Source organism: Hyla sarda, chromosome 8 (genome assembly GCF_029499605.1).
Source record: "Hyla sarda isolate aHylSar1 chromosome 8, aHylSar1.hap1, whole genome shotgun sequence".
In the NCBI taxonomy this organism is placed as follows: domain Eukaryota; kingdom Metazoa; phylum Chordata; class Amphibia; order Anura; family Hylidae; genus Hyla; species Hyla sarda.
Window position 1 is genome coordinate 69,284,522 of NC_079196.1, and position 17,700 is coordinate 69,302,221.

Below are 17,700 nucleotides of genomic sequence, written 5' to 3' on the forward strand. Positions count from 1 at the left end.
AGTGATCACTTCTCTGGCTGAAGTGCAGGCATCAGGGCAGAGTTTTGCTACAATCTGCCTAGCACTGAAGACTGCTGGCAGGTCTGCAGTTACAGATGAGACTCTGGAACCTTGCATCGGTCTAGTCAGGATCCCAGAAGGTTGACCCGGATCCCCAGCAGCTGTGGAACAGTACAGGGGCTGGCACAGTCGGTGCGGCTCCTCAGTGGCAGATATTGCAACCGAGTGAGGAAGCAGTCGGCCCCCTGCCCCTTCAACTTGTGACAGATGGAGTTTTCCTTCGCGAAATGTTGCTTCGGAGGGGCTCTGAAGCTTGCCTCCTTCCCACAGACTACGGGCCAGGCCAGGCCTTCCCCCTCCCCTGGCCGGGGAGGGGAGGAAAAGCAGAAATTTTTTTTGAGGGGAGCCCCAGTAAGCTTCATACAGGGTTTGCTGGTATTAGATTACATTGTTGCCGCACACCCCAACCAAGAGGAGGACCAGGACAACTGCATCTGGTGGTTGAAGCCCGGACAGCCCCAAGTGGATCCATTGGGATCGCACCGGGTCTGCCGTTTTATTAGGGGGAGCACTGTGACGGATCCTGGAGTCACCCTGCCTACTTGGATGGACTTTAGGACATCACTATTTGCACTATTTGATGTTGTCCAGTGACATAAAGCTCAGAGTCAAAATACTTTTATTTACTGTTTTCATATACTTTCTGTGCACAATACACCTTTTTGCACATGCTCTACCTTTTGCACACTGTCGACCTTTTGCACACTGTCCACCTCCTTTACACAATACACCTTTTGCACATGGTTCACATTTTGCACACGGTCCACTTTTTGCACATGGTTCACCTTTTGTACAATACACTAATTTTACACATGCTTCTCCTTTTTGCACACAGTCAAACTTTTGCACACCTCCACCTTTTGCACTCAAGGCACTGTATAGGGAGAGCTAATCACCTTTATTGGATCATCTCCCAGACTCACTGTCACCTGTATTGTCTTTACTGACCCTCCCCCCTGTGATGTCCTTCCTATAAAAGAAGACACTTGTTCCACAATAAAGGGTTCTGATTTTATACCTGAAGACTGGTGTTGCCTGGTTCTTTGGGTACAAGGATGCAATAATCTCTAGTTCTGCCTGGGGATATTGCCTGTGATATGCTGGGGCTTGTCATCCAGAAGGAGAAGTCACTTTTGGCGGAGTCAGTCCGTCACAGGTACTCCGGTGGAAAACTTTTTTTAAATCGACTGGTGCCAGAAAGTTAAACAGATTTGTAAATTACTTCTATTAAAAAATATTAATCCTTCCAGTACTTATTAGCATCTGAATCCTACAGATGAAATTCTTTTCTTTTTGAAACACAGTGCTCTCTGCTGAATCACGAGCACAGTGCTCTCTGCTGACATCTCTGTCATTTTAGGAACTGTTCAGATCAGCATATGTTTGCTATGGGGATTTTCTCCTACTCTGGACAGTTCTTAAAATGGACAGAGATGTCAGCAGAGAGCACTGTGCTCATTATGCCAGAAGAGAGCTCTGTGTTCTAAAAAGAAAATAATTTCCTCTGTAGTATTCAGCAGCTAATAAGTACTGGACGGATTAAGATTTTTTAATTTACAAATCTGTTTAACTTTTTGTCACTAGTTGATTTAAAGAAAAAAGTTTTCCACCGGAGTATCCCTTTAAAATGTAAGTTACCCTTCTTTTTACAGCTATTCACCAGCACTATAACCCAACATTTTGGATTTAGTGCAGGTAAAATAGCTGTCAGATTCTCTTTATTACATTGACAATGGAATTCAAAGGGTCCATACTGTACCATTGGGTAACTCTGACTTTACAAAGAAGCATAGAGGTAATAACGGCCTAGCAAAGTTTTAGTTTTCAGCGTATTTCATCCATTAAAGGGGTACTCCGATGGAATTTTTTTTATTTAAATCAAATCAACTGGTGCCAGAAAGTTAAACAGATTTGTAAATTACTTCTATGAAAAATTCTTAATCTTTCCAGTACTTATTAGCTGCTGAATACTACAGAGGAAATTATTTTATTTTTTGGAACACAGAGCTCTCTGCTGAATCACGAGCACAGTGCTCTCTGCTGACATCTCTGTCCATTTTAAGAACTGTCCAGAGTAGGAGAAAATACCCATAGCAAACATATGCTGCTCTGGACAGTTCCTAAAATGGACAGAGATGTCAGCAGAGAGCACTGTGCTTGTGATGTCAGCAGAGAACACTGTGTTCCAAAAAGAATTTCCTCTGTAGTGTTTAGCAGCTAAGTACTGGAAGGATTATGATTTTTTTTATTAAAGTAATTTACAAATCTGATACATAAAAAAAAAGTTTTTTCCTGGATAACCCCTTTAAAATCCCACAAGCTTGGTCAATGTTTTTCCCAAATGCAGATAGGGGAATAGTCAGACCGAACCACTCTATATTACATCATTACAATGGCCTCAACATACAATTGTCAACAGGTTAGTTAGCCACATAAGTTGTAGAAGTAAGGTGTCCCCCTCCCACCCCCCTAAATTTTGCCAAACTTCATCCAGTCCTGGCTGTTCGAAACACAGGTTTCTGTATTTGCATCCTCATTGCAGGTGGAACCTAATCTGCATCTACATAAATGTATGCGTATCAAGCAGTGAAAAGAGATAGCAATATCTTGAGTGATGATATGATTAAGGCTGCTCCTTACATATACCGTATTTTTCGCACTTTTTCTTCCCCAAAACCGATCGCGATGATGCCCTGTATAAACCCTTCAGACACGCCGATCATAGCTGACCACCGCGATTTCACCGCGGCGGTCCCTAACAGCCCGACTGAATAGTCGGGTTAATGCTTACAGGACACCGGGAGGGACCTTACCTGCCTCCTCGGTGTCTTCTCTGTTCTGGGATCCCCTGTATGGCCGGCGCTCTCCTTCCTCGTCATCACGTCGTCGCGTACGTGCGTCGGCGTGCGTAACGACGTAATGGCGGCGACAGAGAGCGAGGATACCCGGCCGGCAGCAGAGACGTTCCGGAGCGACGGGGACGCGGCGACAACGATGGAGCGACATCCAGGGCAGCGGTGACGGGTCCAGTGACACGTGAGTATTACCTCCTATGCAGTGGTCTTCAATCTGCGGACCTCCAGATGTTGCAAAACTACAACTCCCAGCATGCCCGGACAGCCAACGGCTGTCCGAGCATGCTGGGAGTTGTAGTTTTGCAACACCTGGAGGTCCACAGGTTGAAGACCACTATTGGGTTCAAAATCTTTATTTTTTTAGATTTTGCACCTATAAATTGGGTGCGTCTTATACGCCGGTGCGTCTTATAGGGCGAAAAATGCGGTACGTGCAGTACTGACATCACCATTGCAGGCAACTGATGTGGTTCCCTTTGTTAAAGAAACTAGATATATAACAGACAGCTCACTTTTGATTTCCAAAAATTCTATTAATTTATAGCAGTAGTCTTCAACCTTTGGCCTACCAGATGTTGCAGAAGTACAACAGCTGTTCGGGCATGCTGGGAATTGTAGTTTTGCAACATCTGGAGGGCCACAGTTTGGAGACCAGTGATTTATAGGGTCTTTGGGGGAGATTTATCAAAATCTGTCCAAATGAAAAGTTGCCCAGTTTCCCATAGCAACCAATCAGATCCCTTCTTTCATTTTTGGCCCAGCCCTCTACATAGACAGTGATTACAACTCCCAGCAGATCTTTCTTACTTTTATATGTAAGGACTTGCTTTATCTGTATTAGTTATCTACCTATTTTTGTTTAATCCTTTCTCCTATTATTGGATGACATTTTAGTGGCTTCAGAACCAATTACCATGTTTCCATAGAGTTCTGGTCTCAACATACAATGGTTTCAACATACAATGATCGTTCTGGAACCAAATATTGTAACTTGAGGGTCCACTGTACAGAGTCCAGACCAGACCCCAAACCAGACATACCCTATCTATACATCCTAGACCTTATATATACAGACCTCCCAAAGCACTTTGGAGGAGATTTAGCAAAACAGGCACAGAGGCTCGTAGGATAATAAAGTTGGCAACCTGATATACTGATATAGAAAGCCTTTATTATATCTTATTAAATTTAAATTGTCAGCTCAAGACTGACTTTCTCCAACTTGACTTTATATATTACATAAGTCTATCTAATGCGTTAAAAGAAGTCAATTCAGGACAGAGTATACTCTCACATCCTCTGGCTGTGTTAGTAAAACTATAATCATTATACAGTACGGATGGGTCTGAGTTCTTTTTAAATCTAATGGTTCATTGCATCTTGGTTTTCAGCCAATGTGATATTTTTATTTAGTTTAACAGTAAAATTGCTATCCGTGTATTTTTTTTTAGCATTTTTATTTAGCTTTTTATCTAAACCCTTACATGAATGATATTTGCTTGTGGCTGATTCATCGTGCACGTCTGCCCATAAAAATTTAATTTGACTTTTTAGTGTATCCAGTGGGGTTCATGCGTCAGACTCACCAAGACTTATCGAGAAGGAGTCATGTCTGCCATTTATCCATCAAACTTTTCCTCCCTTTGGTTTCTGAATTAAAGGGGTACTCTATCCAAAGGATAGGGAATAAGATGTCTGATCACGGGGGTCCCTCTGCTGGTGCCCCCGTGATCTCCTGCAGCACCCGGCGTTCTAAACAAATGGCAGTGGTCGTGACATCACGGCCACAACCCCTCGGGATGTCACACCCGGTCCCTCGATTCATGTCCATGGGAGGGGCGTGTTGGCCGACAAGCCCCTCCCATAGACATAAATGGAGGGGGCGTGGCATGATGTCACAAGGGGCGTGGCCGAGACGTCATGATAACAACCTCTGGCTCTGAGCATTCTGAACAAAATGTTCAGAACACTGGAGCACCAGAGTAACCCTTTAACTACATCCCATCAGCCACATTAGCTGGGCACTTATATTTCTGTCACTTGATCAGTACAGAGCACTAGATGGCACAGATTTACTAAAACATCTCATTCTTTTTACAGTGCAAACTAAGAAGGACAGTCTTTAAATGTGCCAGATTTATCACAGTGTTTCAGGCTGATTGATAAATCTGGTAAATCTATAGACTGTCTAGTATAATTTTACACAACTTTTAGTTAGTGTACCTCAAACTGGAATCATGGGCCAAAGTGTTGGCATATTGTTTTTGGCATATAGAGGCCATGTACCTTTTTATACTAAGATCATATACCTTTATTGGAAAACTGTCAAAAAAGTGTGTAAAATGCAAAATAAATATGTTGCAAAATTCTGGCATATTTGCAATAGTAAATCTTGGTCTTTGTCTCTACTGAATCCCTCTTACCTTCATCTCCTAACCCTTTGTTTCTCATTGTTTCTACTTTGCATAGTCCCACTCAATGAAATATATTTTTGGAGCAATAAAACATAATGTACATTGTCTGCTATATAAAGTTATGATTTGTCTCTACTAATCTCTCCAGAAGAAAATTCATGGACATTTGTATTTGTTTTGTGTTAGGAACAAGCACAAAAAATAGACCAGTGCAAGATACCATATATATTAATGCATACACTTTATACATTTCCATCAATGGTCTACAGCCTGTGACTGCCCTGTGTATAATATTATCCTATTAACAAGTATACTTGTAGTTTCAGGTGACTGTTCTGGATAAGCTGTTGTGTGTACATAAGAAATAACACTATGTCTAGTCATTATATACCTTGTATATGACATTGTCACTAGTTTTTCTCTCTTTGGGCTTCATCTCTAATTTTCAGTAGTCTCTGAGCTAGTGGGCTCAGTCTAATGTCTAATGTCTCGGATGTGTTCCATAAGCTGCACACACACAGGGATCCCAGCAACACAGGGGACATTATATAACAGTAGTGAACAGTCTTAGCTGTGACTCAAGCCCTGGGGGGGGGAGATCTATTATTTACAATTAGCTTATGTAGTCTCTTTGCAGTTTTTCTATTTCTCTCTCTACTTCTGCTCTCTAAACTCACTCCTCACCCCTCCCATTTCTATAGACTTGTATTGGCAGCATGCCATCTGATCTCTCAGTAAGTCCATTTTGTAACTGCAGAATGGAACTGAGCTATTTTTTCCACTGCATAACAGTTTGGGATGAAGGAAAAAAGATATATAAGAGGAAATAGAATACATTTTCCTCTGAAAATATATATTACAATGTTCCTTGTATTAGTATGTGCTATTTATTGATGCAAAGTGTATTGAAACAATGATAACCACATAATATATAGAAAAGCAACATAATGTATATGATTATTGAAATTTCTTTGGGATTGTGTAGTTTAAAGCGGTACTTTGGTGGAAAATGTATTTTGCAAATCAATTGGTGCCAGAAAGTTAAACAGATTTGTAAATGACTTCTATTTAAAATCTTAATCCTTCCTATGTTTATCATCTGCTATATTCTACAGAGGTAGTTGCATAGTTCTTTTCAGTTTGACCACTGTGCATGTCAGGAACTGTCCGGTGCAGGAGAGGTTAGCTATGGGGATTTGCTCCTACTCTGGTCAGTTCCTGATACAGACAGAGGTGTCAGCAGAGAGAACTGTGGTCAGACAGAAAAGAACTACACAAGGTCCTCTGTAGTATACAACAGCTGATAAGTACTGTAAGGATTAAGATTTTTTAATAGAAGTCATTTACATATTTGCTTTACTCTCTGGAGCCAGTTAATATATAAAAAAATAGTTTTCCACCGGAGTACCCCTTTAAGTACAGCCCAAGCTCATGGGTTCTCAGTCTTTTCTACTGAGGCCTTATTAGCCAGAACATGGGGATTTCTGGACCTCTCCATTGGACATAGTGCAAGACAAAACTTTTCAGAATGACCTCATTTTGTCTCCTCAACCCAGCAAAACATTAAAAAAGAGGGTTAATAATGTTGTTACTCCAAAAATTAGAATTGTTATAGAAATTCAAATATCACTTTAATTTATACAGGTAAATAATGTGGGCTAAATTAGCTTTATAATTAATTACATTATATGTATGTTTGTTTGAGCTGTAATCTATTGATTATATATAGTAGCATGAAGTCACATTATAGGACAATTGTAATAAGCAACTAATTGGCATTGGTTTGTAACAAGTTTTATATTCAGTTGCACTGTTAAGGAGATGAGATAACATGTGACTATCATTCTTATGCTGTAATTGAGCCCCATGGGATCCTGCCATGCAGCCTAAGGCACAAATAGATAAATCTGAGATTTGGCTGCAAATCTATTATGAGACCATCATGAGACCAGGCTGGTGTAGAAATACACAGCTTTAAGATTGTAGCAGAATAGTCTCTGGAAAAATACAAAATATTATTTTTATTAACTGACAAAATGTATATTTTAGTTCCAGTTAATATACATGTCATAAAACTATCCACATCATGCTGCAATAAGCATCATACATGAAAACTCCCATTCACCAATAATAGAGTCTGCGTATATATTGTGCTATTCCCAGTGAACAAAGGGATTTCTTATCCTGTAAGCAAGAATATAATTGACAATTGTACTGAATGTTCAGGCCCCTAAGGGTCCATTGCTGTACATGTTCCATTAGGGCAACTGAAAATGTATAATGTGATTTGTCAGGTAGAGAAGTACAGGAGAAAAATGATTTCTGTGCACCAAATGTATGCTGTAGAGCACTCTCTAGATAAGTAGCTGTTTGGCTATGGGTAAAATATATTTTATGATTCCAGAAAACTGTAGCACTATAGAAATAAGGTTAACGGGAGAGTAATGTTATCTCCATTCTACCTTGTGTCATGCAAAGTGCCAAATGTTATATATTCTTATTCTTTCCATATTCTTTAAACGTTTAAGGGAAAGTCAAGAATCCATCATACACTTCAGGTGGTTGGCTGATCCCACCAAAGTCACCGAGTTCAGTTAATATTATTCTAAGTTGCATGGTCAGCTTACTAAGAAAAATTGGAGAAGTTGATGCTTAAAAAGACCATGTGAAATGTTGTATGTTAAAGCATTACTGTTGTATGTTAAAGCATTACTGTCACTTAAACAAAACTTTTGACCTGTCACACAGGCTGAGGCCTCCACCAATTGCTAGATGTAGCCAGGAGTGGTTCGCGGCTGAGCGCTTCACTTTCCTGCTTGCTGCTTGATCCAACTTGTTGCAGGACACGAGCTCCATAGACTAACGAGTTGGTTTGAGTCATGAGCTGGGAGTAGAGTGCTATATGTAGCAATCGAGGGTGGTCTCAGCCCCGAGATCCTGACCGATCAAAACATTGACATGTCAAAAGTTTTTTAAGTGACAGTTATACTTTAAGTGTAATACATAAAGTAAAGGTTTAGTCTGTCTAGGAAAGTAAATATATTGATTTATTCATTCTCTTATTTACAAATATTCTTAGCTTTTCATTCAAGCACAAAAAGCTATGGACAAGCATAAATACGGTAAAGTAAGCAGTATTTCAGTGTTCTGGGATATTTGCTGAAACGATGTTTGATGAGCTTGAGTTGATTTATAAGCTCCCTTATTTCTTAGAAACGACAAGGTAAACGGGTTCATGAGAAACCAAAGTATCCTCACTTATCTAAAGCTGACTATTAAAAAGGAACTGTGGCCGACCCCCAAAAATAATGGGTTCATTAAATATACAGGGTGCCCTGATCACACACCTGTTTACTGTTTGTTTATACGTCCTCGCGTTCCTGACATATGTTGGTTTAAAATTAGATTAGAGTGTGAACTTCATTTTCATAATGTGCGTGAGAGGTGATGGGTGGGATTATACAGTCATGGAGTGTGTATTAGTCAAACATGTCCCTCAATGTAAAACATTTACACCCCATTACTGTATAATCCCACTCATCATCTAATAGTCACTCCCATTATTAAAATTAAGTTTACCCCCATCTTATTGATTCCCTGAATTGTCAAACTATAAATCGTCATATCTCAGGAGTGGAAGGGTGTATCAAGAAACAGAAAAACATGTGTGATCCGGGCACCCTAAGCACCCAACTCATTATTTTGGGTAGGCTACAGGTCTTCTTTAAGTTTCCACACTGACACTTACCATCTCATACCTAAAAGCAAAGTCATCATACAGCCATTGCGTATTGAAGCTGCCAAAAGCTCAATCTCCACTAGACTACTATAGAGGAATGAACTACCACTGGACCATTAGGAACAAGCAAACTATTATTGGGACACCAGGGATGAGCAGGTTCCTGTAGAACCGGTAAGAATGAAAAGGCCCATAAGTTACCAGAAGATCCCTAAATTACCCGAAATACTGTAAATAAGAGTAACCAAGAAACCAAAATTTCCAATAGTTGGAACCTATCGATTTGACAATGTGTATTGTTTACAATCATGTTTTATGGTTGGATCATGATTATTTATTACAATTATATTATGCTTAACCTGAAACTGGAAATGTTGACTGTTAGTTCTAAAGGTAGGATACAATACAATTTTGCACAAAGCTATTCATGAGAAACTCCCAATAGCTGTCCTCCAATGAGTAGGTCATCTATTGTTAAATGGTTACTGACCATTGGTAATGATAATAGCCTAGGGGATGTTGGTCGCAAAGACATGAAGCCATACAGTGTACTCCTTTTATCTGATCTGTGTGTGTGCGTGTGTGTGGGGGGGGGGGGGGGGGGGGGACGGGACAATAATGCTTGGCTTTTTCAATCATGTAAGATATACAGTAATCTCCACTTACAATGTCATATGGCTGTGCTGGGCTGCAGAGACAGAGATCAGTGCAGCTGTGACACTGAGCAATTTGTTGCCATTATTTATTTATAAGGTAGGAATGTGTTCTACACCGTGCATTGGGGATATCCAGGAATTACTCAATCAGCTATTCCTCTGAATTTTATTAATCTTGGAATTTCTTCAGTAGCTAATGAAATTATTACAGACATTTCAGGGGAATGCAACATGAACACTCCTGGGTGCCTGGCAGTCAGCAGACGTCAGATTGATTCACATCACTTATATTACTATTAGAGCATGTTTACACATCTAGGAACACAGATTCGTTAAAGAAAGTTTTGGTATTCAAAATTTGTTCCATATATGTGAATGAGGCTGTTTCTGTAGCCTTTGTATAAATATCAGCAAACCCCTTTCAGATGAATTCAAACGTCAATGAATCCTCAAGCTCCTACATCAGAAATTCTAGCAACGGGGTCAGTCAAAACTGCATTGTGGCTTCTATTATAAATGGAAACAAGGTCGCAGATGTGAACAGAACCTTGTTTATTTCAGTTGCTTATATGACACTGACATATTTTGTATCGCTGTATAAAGATTGTATTGGAAAAAAAAAGGAAGAAGTGACGGAGCACTTATCATACGTTGTCTTGAAAAGAAGGCTTCTTAATTAATCACTTCATCTCTTACACCACCACCCTCCACACCTGTTTCCCCTGCGCTGTACCTGAGATGAAGTGATTTAATAAAGAAGCCTTGTTTTCAAGACAATATATGGTGAGTGCTCCGTCGCTTCTTACTTCTTGGATATACTGTACATTTTCCTACATCTTTTGTTTGACATGGAAGCACATGGCGGTTTGCTAAAATAAGTTAGCATATGAAGCAGTTAATTGAGTTAGCATATGAAGCAGTGCCGAGTTTCTGCCAAGTGTGCTGTATAGAGATAGTCACCATTCACATTGATTGCTGTCCCTATTGGGGCTCACATTCCAAAATCACTATATCAGAAACACACTAGGATCAGTTTCAATAGAAGCCAGTTCACCATTCAATATATTTCTGGAGTGTAGGAGGAAAGTGGAGTACCTGAAGAAAACCCATGCAAGCACGGAAGAACATAATCTCCATGTATGGCCCTTGGTTAACTGAAACTCGGACCCCAACACTGGAAGACAAAAATTGTCAGCAACTAAGCAGTTGTTTTTATCCACTCCGATTTCAGAAACTAAATATATACTTTCATACTGAACAATGAGTTTATTTACTTTAGAAATCGTATGTTAAATTTGTATTTATCTTTCATTAATGAATCTAAAAACTTAAAATTTCAGTCCTCGGGGTGGTAATGTTCTAATACTACTGAACATTGTCAATGTAGTTTTACTAAATGTATATGATGTTGTCAAATAAGATATTAAAGCACATTTATCACCAGATAAGTCCCATTATCCCTTCACCTTCTCCTTGTATGCCCTACAAATTAATGGGTCTGTCTGTTGATAAATTGATTCCTATTAATAGATAAAGTAAGTGCAAATTCTACATCTCAGTTTTTTCTTTGATGGGTAAGAAAAGACTTGTGTTCCCAGAAGTAGAGGAGAACGTGAAGCGTGAGTAATCCAATAACCCTGATAGATCTCACCGCTTCAGCACATGACCCACTTTTTCAGTCAATTGGAAACATTTACACAGGAGATGCAGACATGGGAATTAATGATGTCTTTGTCAGCATGTGGTGTGTTGGATGTAATCTGGGTCCTTTTGTGATATCTCTTCTCTTAATAATATCTAGATCTCCAAAATCATGTCTGTTTGCTATGTTAATTTAGTGAATAAACTAATAAAGCGTAATGAAATATTGTAAACATGAGTCCAAAGAAAATAAGATGTTGAAAAATTGTATCTTTATATTCATTGGCAGATAGCATAAGCGTAATACTGTATACACAACAACAAATTATATTTGCATAAGTCTAATATACTACAAAAGGGAGAGCCAAGCTAATGCTTAGTCAGTATGGTTGAAAAAAACACATGTCCATGAAGTTCAAGCAAGGAGGTGAAGGAAAGGGGTATAGGTGGATGAAGGGGAGGGGATTCTATATTTCAGCACATACATTAATGTAATTGTGTTCTAGAATTGTATCTAAACCAAGGTTTCCCAGGTGGTTCACAGACTATAATTTATTTCCAACAAAAGCCTTTAGGGCTGAAATCCCCACAGGGACTAGTTCCCTTAAAATAGGGATCCCCCCCTAAAAATATTATCTTTATTTCATACTTATTAAAACCATATCCCCAATAGTGCACAAAAATGCTCTTTTAAAACCACAAGGGTAATGAGTGATGGATCATGTTACAGTAATTACTCAATACAGAAATATAGGGTATACTTGGTTAGCCTGTGTGAACATTTTTCACTCTTAATTCACTGTGGAGTTATATCCTATCCCTCACTAAGGCTGGGTTCACACCACGTTTTTGCAATACAGTTCCCATATATGTTTTCAATTTGAAAACCATACGGAACAGTATTGAAAACCATATGCATTGACTCTCCATTGAAAACCGTTTGCCAAAAGATGCATCAGGTTGTGTACATTTGCATCCTGTACGGTTTTGTCAGTTTTTTTCCCGTACCTAAAACTGTAGCCTACCATGGTTTTTGGTCCGGGTGAAAAACCGTATTGAAAAACCGTATACTTTTTTTTTTTTTTACATTAGAGTTAATGGGAACCGTACAGAACAGTTTTTGACTTTTCACAATTTTTTTCTTGGAATTTCAATCAAACAAGTGAAACTTTATTCATAATGGAATGAAAAGTTAAAAACGTATGCGTTTTTTCTTAAAACAGATGCAACCGGACATCATTTTTCAAACCCTACATTGTTTGCAACCGTAAACGCAGGGCTCAAGTCCTGCAGGAACACTTTTTCCACACCAGGAACACAGTTCCCATTAGCAGTAGTCCTGCAGGACCAGCCCGCAAAGGGGTACTCCGCCCCTAGACATCGTATCCCCTATCCAAAGCATAGGGTATAAGATGTCTGAACGCGGGCGTCCCCAGTGGCGGTTCTCGGTTGTGGCACCCGAGAAATCCGGTGCATGGAGTGAACTTCGCTCCATGCCGAATGACTGGCGAAGGGGGGCAGAGGTTCCTGACATCCCAGCCATTCCCCCTCAATGCAAGTCTATGGGAGGGGGCGTGATGGCCGTCATGCACCCACTCATAGACTTGCATTGAGGGGCTGTGGTCGTGACTTCACGAGCCTCCGGTGCTACACCCAATGCTCTAAACGAATGCCAGGTGCAGCAGGGAGATTGCAGGGGTCCCCTTTGGATAGGGGATAAGATGTCTAGGGGCGGAGTACCCCTTTAAGTGGAAATTTTGGGTGAGTTCCCACACTTTTTTTTCCCCAGGACTTCACCCCTGCGTATACGGATTCAAATTTGTACACACGTTTTGATACAGTTTAGTCAGGTGAGGAATCCGTTTTTTATCAAAAACCTGATATGGGAACTGTATTGCTAAACTGTGGTGTGAACCCAGCCAAACCTCAACTCACATCTATGCTGTTTAAAACATATTAAGGGAGATTTATCAAAACCTGTGTAGAGGAAAAGCTGACTAGTTGCCCATAGCAACCAATCAGATCACTTCTTTTATTTTTAACAAGGCCTCTGAGAAATGAAAGAAGCAATCTGATTGGTTGCTATGGGCAACAGCACCACATACCCTATACACAAGTTTTGATAAATCTCCCCCATTGGCTAATCGACCTCCCCAACATTTTGCCGGAAACAACCGGCTTTATTAAGGGCAGCAGTAAAAGTGTCATTCAACATATTTGTAAACACTGATTATATGTTACATAATATTTCTCAAATAGAGAAATAAGTTTGGGGAGAAGGTTCTCCACAACTTTAAAGTTCAATCTATTTAGTAAAATGGTTCTATGGAGTAGTTTATAAAACACATGCATGAATTTTTACAGAACACATTCAGATTAATACAACATTCCCAGACTGCTACAAATCTGCCATGTAGGAGCATACCCTAAAGCTTTTTTACTGCAATTTATAAATTTAAGCATTTCAGATTTACTGCAAACAACCTCTCTACAGTGCCCCTGTGCTGTGCCATGCTGTACAAAATAGCTTTCATTTCTTGTTTATTTTTTATTATATTTTTATTTTACTTTTTTATATTGAAAAGTAACAGGGAATACAGTAAAATAACACAGGGTAACCACAAGTTCAACCCTTGAATGTGTAAAGTTATGTACAGTACTGTAGCTCTCGGGGGCTGAACTAATTACTTGAATTTTTGGTTTGCAAAATCTATGTACATTCCCTAAAAACATTTCAAAAGAATATATAAAATGTATTCTAAAAATGGTTGTGCTGTGTGTGAATTTTTTTACCTTACATTTTTCTTTCTAGTTAATCAGCAATTTCAAAGTTAGCTTATTTACAACATTACAATGTTACAAAAAAAAAAAAAAATACACAAACAGGGAAAGAGTAAACCACATGAAACGTCTTCATTGCTATTAAGGCCAAAGAGCAGACTTTAAGAAACACGGGTCCTGGACTTATCCCCAGGCACAGTTACTTAGTCACTTAATATCTTAACTGCGTCTTACATTGTCTGTAAACTGTTTTTATGTTTATGTTGTTTGAGCTGTTTATAATTTCAGGTCATGTTTATAATTAATCTGTGGATTTTGTAGCTTTTGAATCATGATGATCCCATGTTCCATCAAGTCAATGTCCAAATTTTCCCCCAAATATTTTTACCTCCAACTTTGTGAACCGATTAATTGTATAATGTATCTTTATGGGGCAAGGTTTTGAAGGGGGCTCTTTTCTGATCACATAACCGCAGAATTCAATGATAACATTTTGGTAACCTACAGCCAATAATATAGGGTATTTAGGAGCTTACCATATGTTGAAAAAAGTATAGATCCATTTTGGTCGCTACAGTATTTATGAAAATTAATAATCTACTCAGAGCCTATGAGATGCCAAATTGTCCTGTTTTAGGTGGAAAGAAATATAATGGAAGTCTACATTATACTGGAAAGATACTGCAGACACTCTCATGTCCGGAAAAATACTGCAATATTATGTATATGAATAAAATTTAAGGGGTGACATTATCCCAGTGCTCCGCACTAGTATATTGGGTATGTTATGAGTTTTAGAAACCTTTTTTATACTTATGTCATCTATGTAATAATACTGCAATTGCAGTATGTGATGCACATTTATACTGAGTGACTATGAGTCTTATGATGGTCTTCCATGTTATTATTGGTATTGTTGAGCACAGAATGTCCCCTATTCCATTGTGTGACTCTACATTTTAATGCTTTTTATTCTTTGTATATAATTGGGGCAATAATAAAATATGGAGTTGTATGAATTTTGGGAGTGACTCCCTTTTTGTATAGATTTTTTTTGTCTTTAATATAATAGAAAGAAACGTGCACATTTTGTAAATTATTGGTAAGACCAACAGTTTTGTAGCAAATTATTACATGTTATACAGATATACTAGTTTCTATGTGGACACATTATAATCTTATCTCAGTATTATTATATTGATTGTGTTTCCTTTTTTATGTATTTCACAGGTGACCCAAAGAATTGTAATTCTTGACTTTTGAAATGGAGTCTAAAGTCTCAGAAGGAGGTTTAAATGTCACCTTGACAATTCGTCTTTTAATGCATGGAAAAGTAAGTGGTCAGCTCATCTATTAGTATCTATTTTTAGCAATATACACACAAGCACATGTTTTGTGGGTGGAGCCAATATATGAGGAAAGCAACAGAAAGCAATCAGGACCAGATTTCAGGAGATCCGGGATCGCATGACAGTACTTATTTGAAAAAAGTTAAATATGCAACATGTTTCTGTCCTTAAAGGGGTACTCCACTGGCCAGGATGGAATTAAATGTTACGAACACTGGGTCAGACATGCCCCCTCGTGATGTCACGGTCACGCCTCCTCAATGCAAGTCTATGAGAGGGGGCATGGCGGCTTTTGTTTTTGCACGTTCCTTCTAAGAACCATAATGATTAAAATTGTGTACCTATAGACTCATACAAGGGCTTGTTTTTTTGCATCACCAATTGTACTTTGTAATGACATCACTTATTGTATAACAAAATCTGCGATAATATAAAAAAAAACTGTCATTTTGTCACTTTTGGAGGCTCCCGTTTCTATGCAGTGCTTTTTTTTGGTACAAACGATTAAAAGGATACCCGATTTATATAGGTTTTATTTTATTTTACTGCTTTAAAATTTAAACTACGTGCACCAAAATTAGTATGCTGAAAACTGTCATCTTCTGACCCCCATAACTTTTTATTTTTCTGCACACAGGGCTATATAAGGGCTCATTTTTTGAGCTGTGATCTGTAGTTTTCATCTGTATTATTTTTGATTTGATGGGACTTTTTTTTATTGCTTTTTATAAAAAAAAATTTTTGTTAAATGAAGTGACCAGAAATGGCCAATCTTGGACTTTGGTAATTTTTTAGGTGTATGCAGTCGACTGTGCAACTTAATTAACATTATATTTTAATAATTCAGACATTTACGCACACGGCGGTACCAGTATGTTTATTTTTTATTACGTTATTTTATTTAAAAAATGGGAAAAGTCGGTGATTCAAACTTTTATTAGGGAAGGGGTTAATTCACTTTTTATTAACAATTTTTTTAAACCCATTTTAATTTTTATCTCCATAGGGGACTATTGCATGCAATCTTGCAATAGCATACACTGTTCAAAACTATGATTTGGCTCAGCATTTATCAGTATTATCGGTGCTCTGCTGCTCCAGCCTGCCATGGCTGACTGCAGCATCAGAGCACCTGTTTGGATGGCGAGGAGGCAGGTAAGGGCCCTTTTACCATCCACTTAGCTGATTGGGACCCATGATTTAGCAGCAGATGTTCCGATCAGCTCCGCTGAGCTACAGGCAACATTAGATCCTGCATTTAGATGTCACAATCAACTTTGATCATGGTTTCTAAAGGGTTAATGCTGGGCATCAGCCCGATTGGCGATGCCCGGCATTACCCATGTGTCCTGGCTGCTGAAAGTAGTCATGACCCTCTGGGTATGAAGCGCACACAGTTTCTTCATCCTTAAAGGGGCACTTTGGTGGAAAACATTTTTTTTTAAATTCAACTGCTGCCAGAAAGTTAAACAGATTTGTAAATGACTTCTATTTGAAAATCTTAATCCTTCCAGTACTTATCAGCTGCTGTATGCTCCACAGGAAGTTATTTTCTTTTTTAATTTCTTTTCTGTCTCACCACAGTGCTTTTTACGTGTCAGGAACTGTCCATAGTAGGACCAAATCCCCATAGCAAACCTCTCCTGCTCTGGACAGTTCCTGACATGGACAGAGGTGTCAGCAGAGAGCACTGTGGTCAGACTGAAAAGAAATTCAAAAGAAAAGAACTTCCTTTGTAGTATACAGCAGCTGATAAGTACTAGATGGATTTAGATTTTTAAATAGAAGTCATTTACAAATCTGTTAAATTTTCTGGCAGCAGTTGATTTAAAAAAAAAAGTTCTACACCAGAGTACTCCTTTAACAGGTTAAATGAGAAAGTCTATGCCTTTTGTGTAAATGTGGCTCAAGTGAGCTATTTCCCATCTTATTTCTGTTTTCTCTCATTGTTCAATGACAACATCAAGCCTGACCAGTGTAGAATAGATTGAACAATGGTTCTGATGAGTCCATGTACCGGCGCTTATTAACAGTCCTGATATATTATTTTGTTTTGCCAATGACGATTTTTTATTATATATTTGCTGTGTATGATTTAAAATTGACCTATGTTTATTTTACATAATACAGGAAGTTGGAAGCATAATTGGGAAGGTAAGAATCATTCTAGATTCAATATTTTATACAACATTGATTTAGAACTTT

General features: G+C 38.7%; 2 protein-coding genes across 2 annotated transcripts in view; one reads left to right on the top strand and one right to left on the bottom strand.

Annotated features, from left to right (window-relative positions):
• The window catches only part of SLC19A1 (solute carrier family 19 member 1), a 78,330-nt gene extending 73,632 nt beyond the window's left edge, over nt 1-4,698 (bottom strand). Inside the window, exon 1 of the mRNA XM_056534290.1 lies at nt 4,502-4,698. The gene's annotated coding sequence lies outside the window, so the exon portion shown is untranslated. The remainder of the gene's footprint in view (nt 1-4,501) is intronic.
• PCBP3 (poly(rC) binding protein 3) overlaps nt 1-17,700 on the top strand; it is a 54,384-nt gene that overhangs the window by 6,920 nt on the left and 29,764 nt on the right. Inside the window, exons 2-3 of the mRNA XM_056534291.1 lie at nt 15,377-15,479; nt 17,626-17,649. Coding sequence (XP_056390266.1) covers nt 15,411-15,479; nt 17,626-17,649 — 93 coding nt within the window. The 5' untranslated portion in view covers nt 15,377-15,410. The remainder of the gene's footprint in view (nt 1-15,376; nt 15,480-17,625; nt 17,650-17,700) is intronic.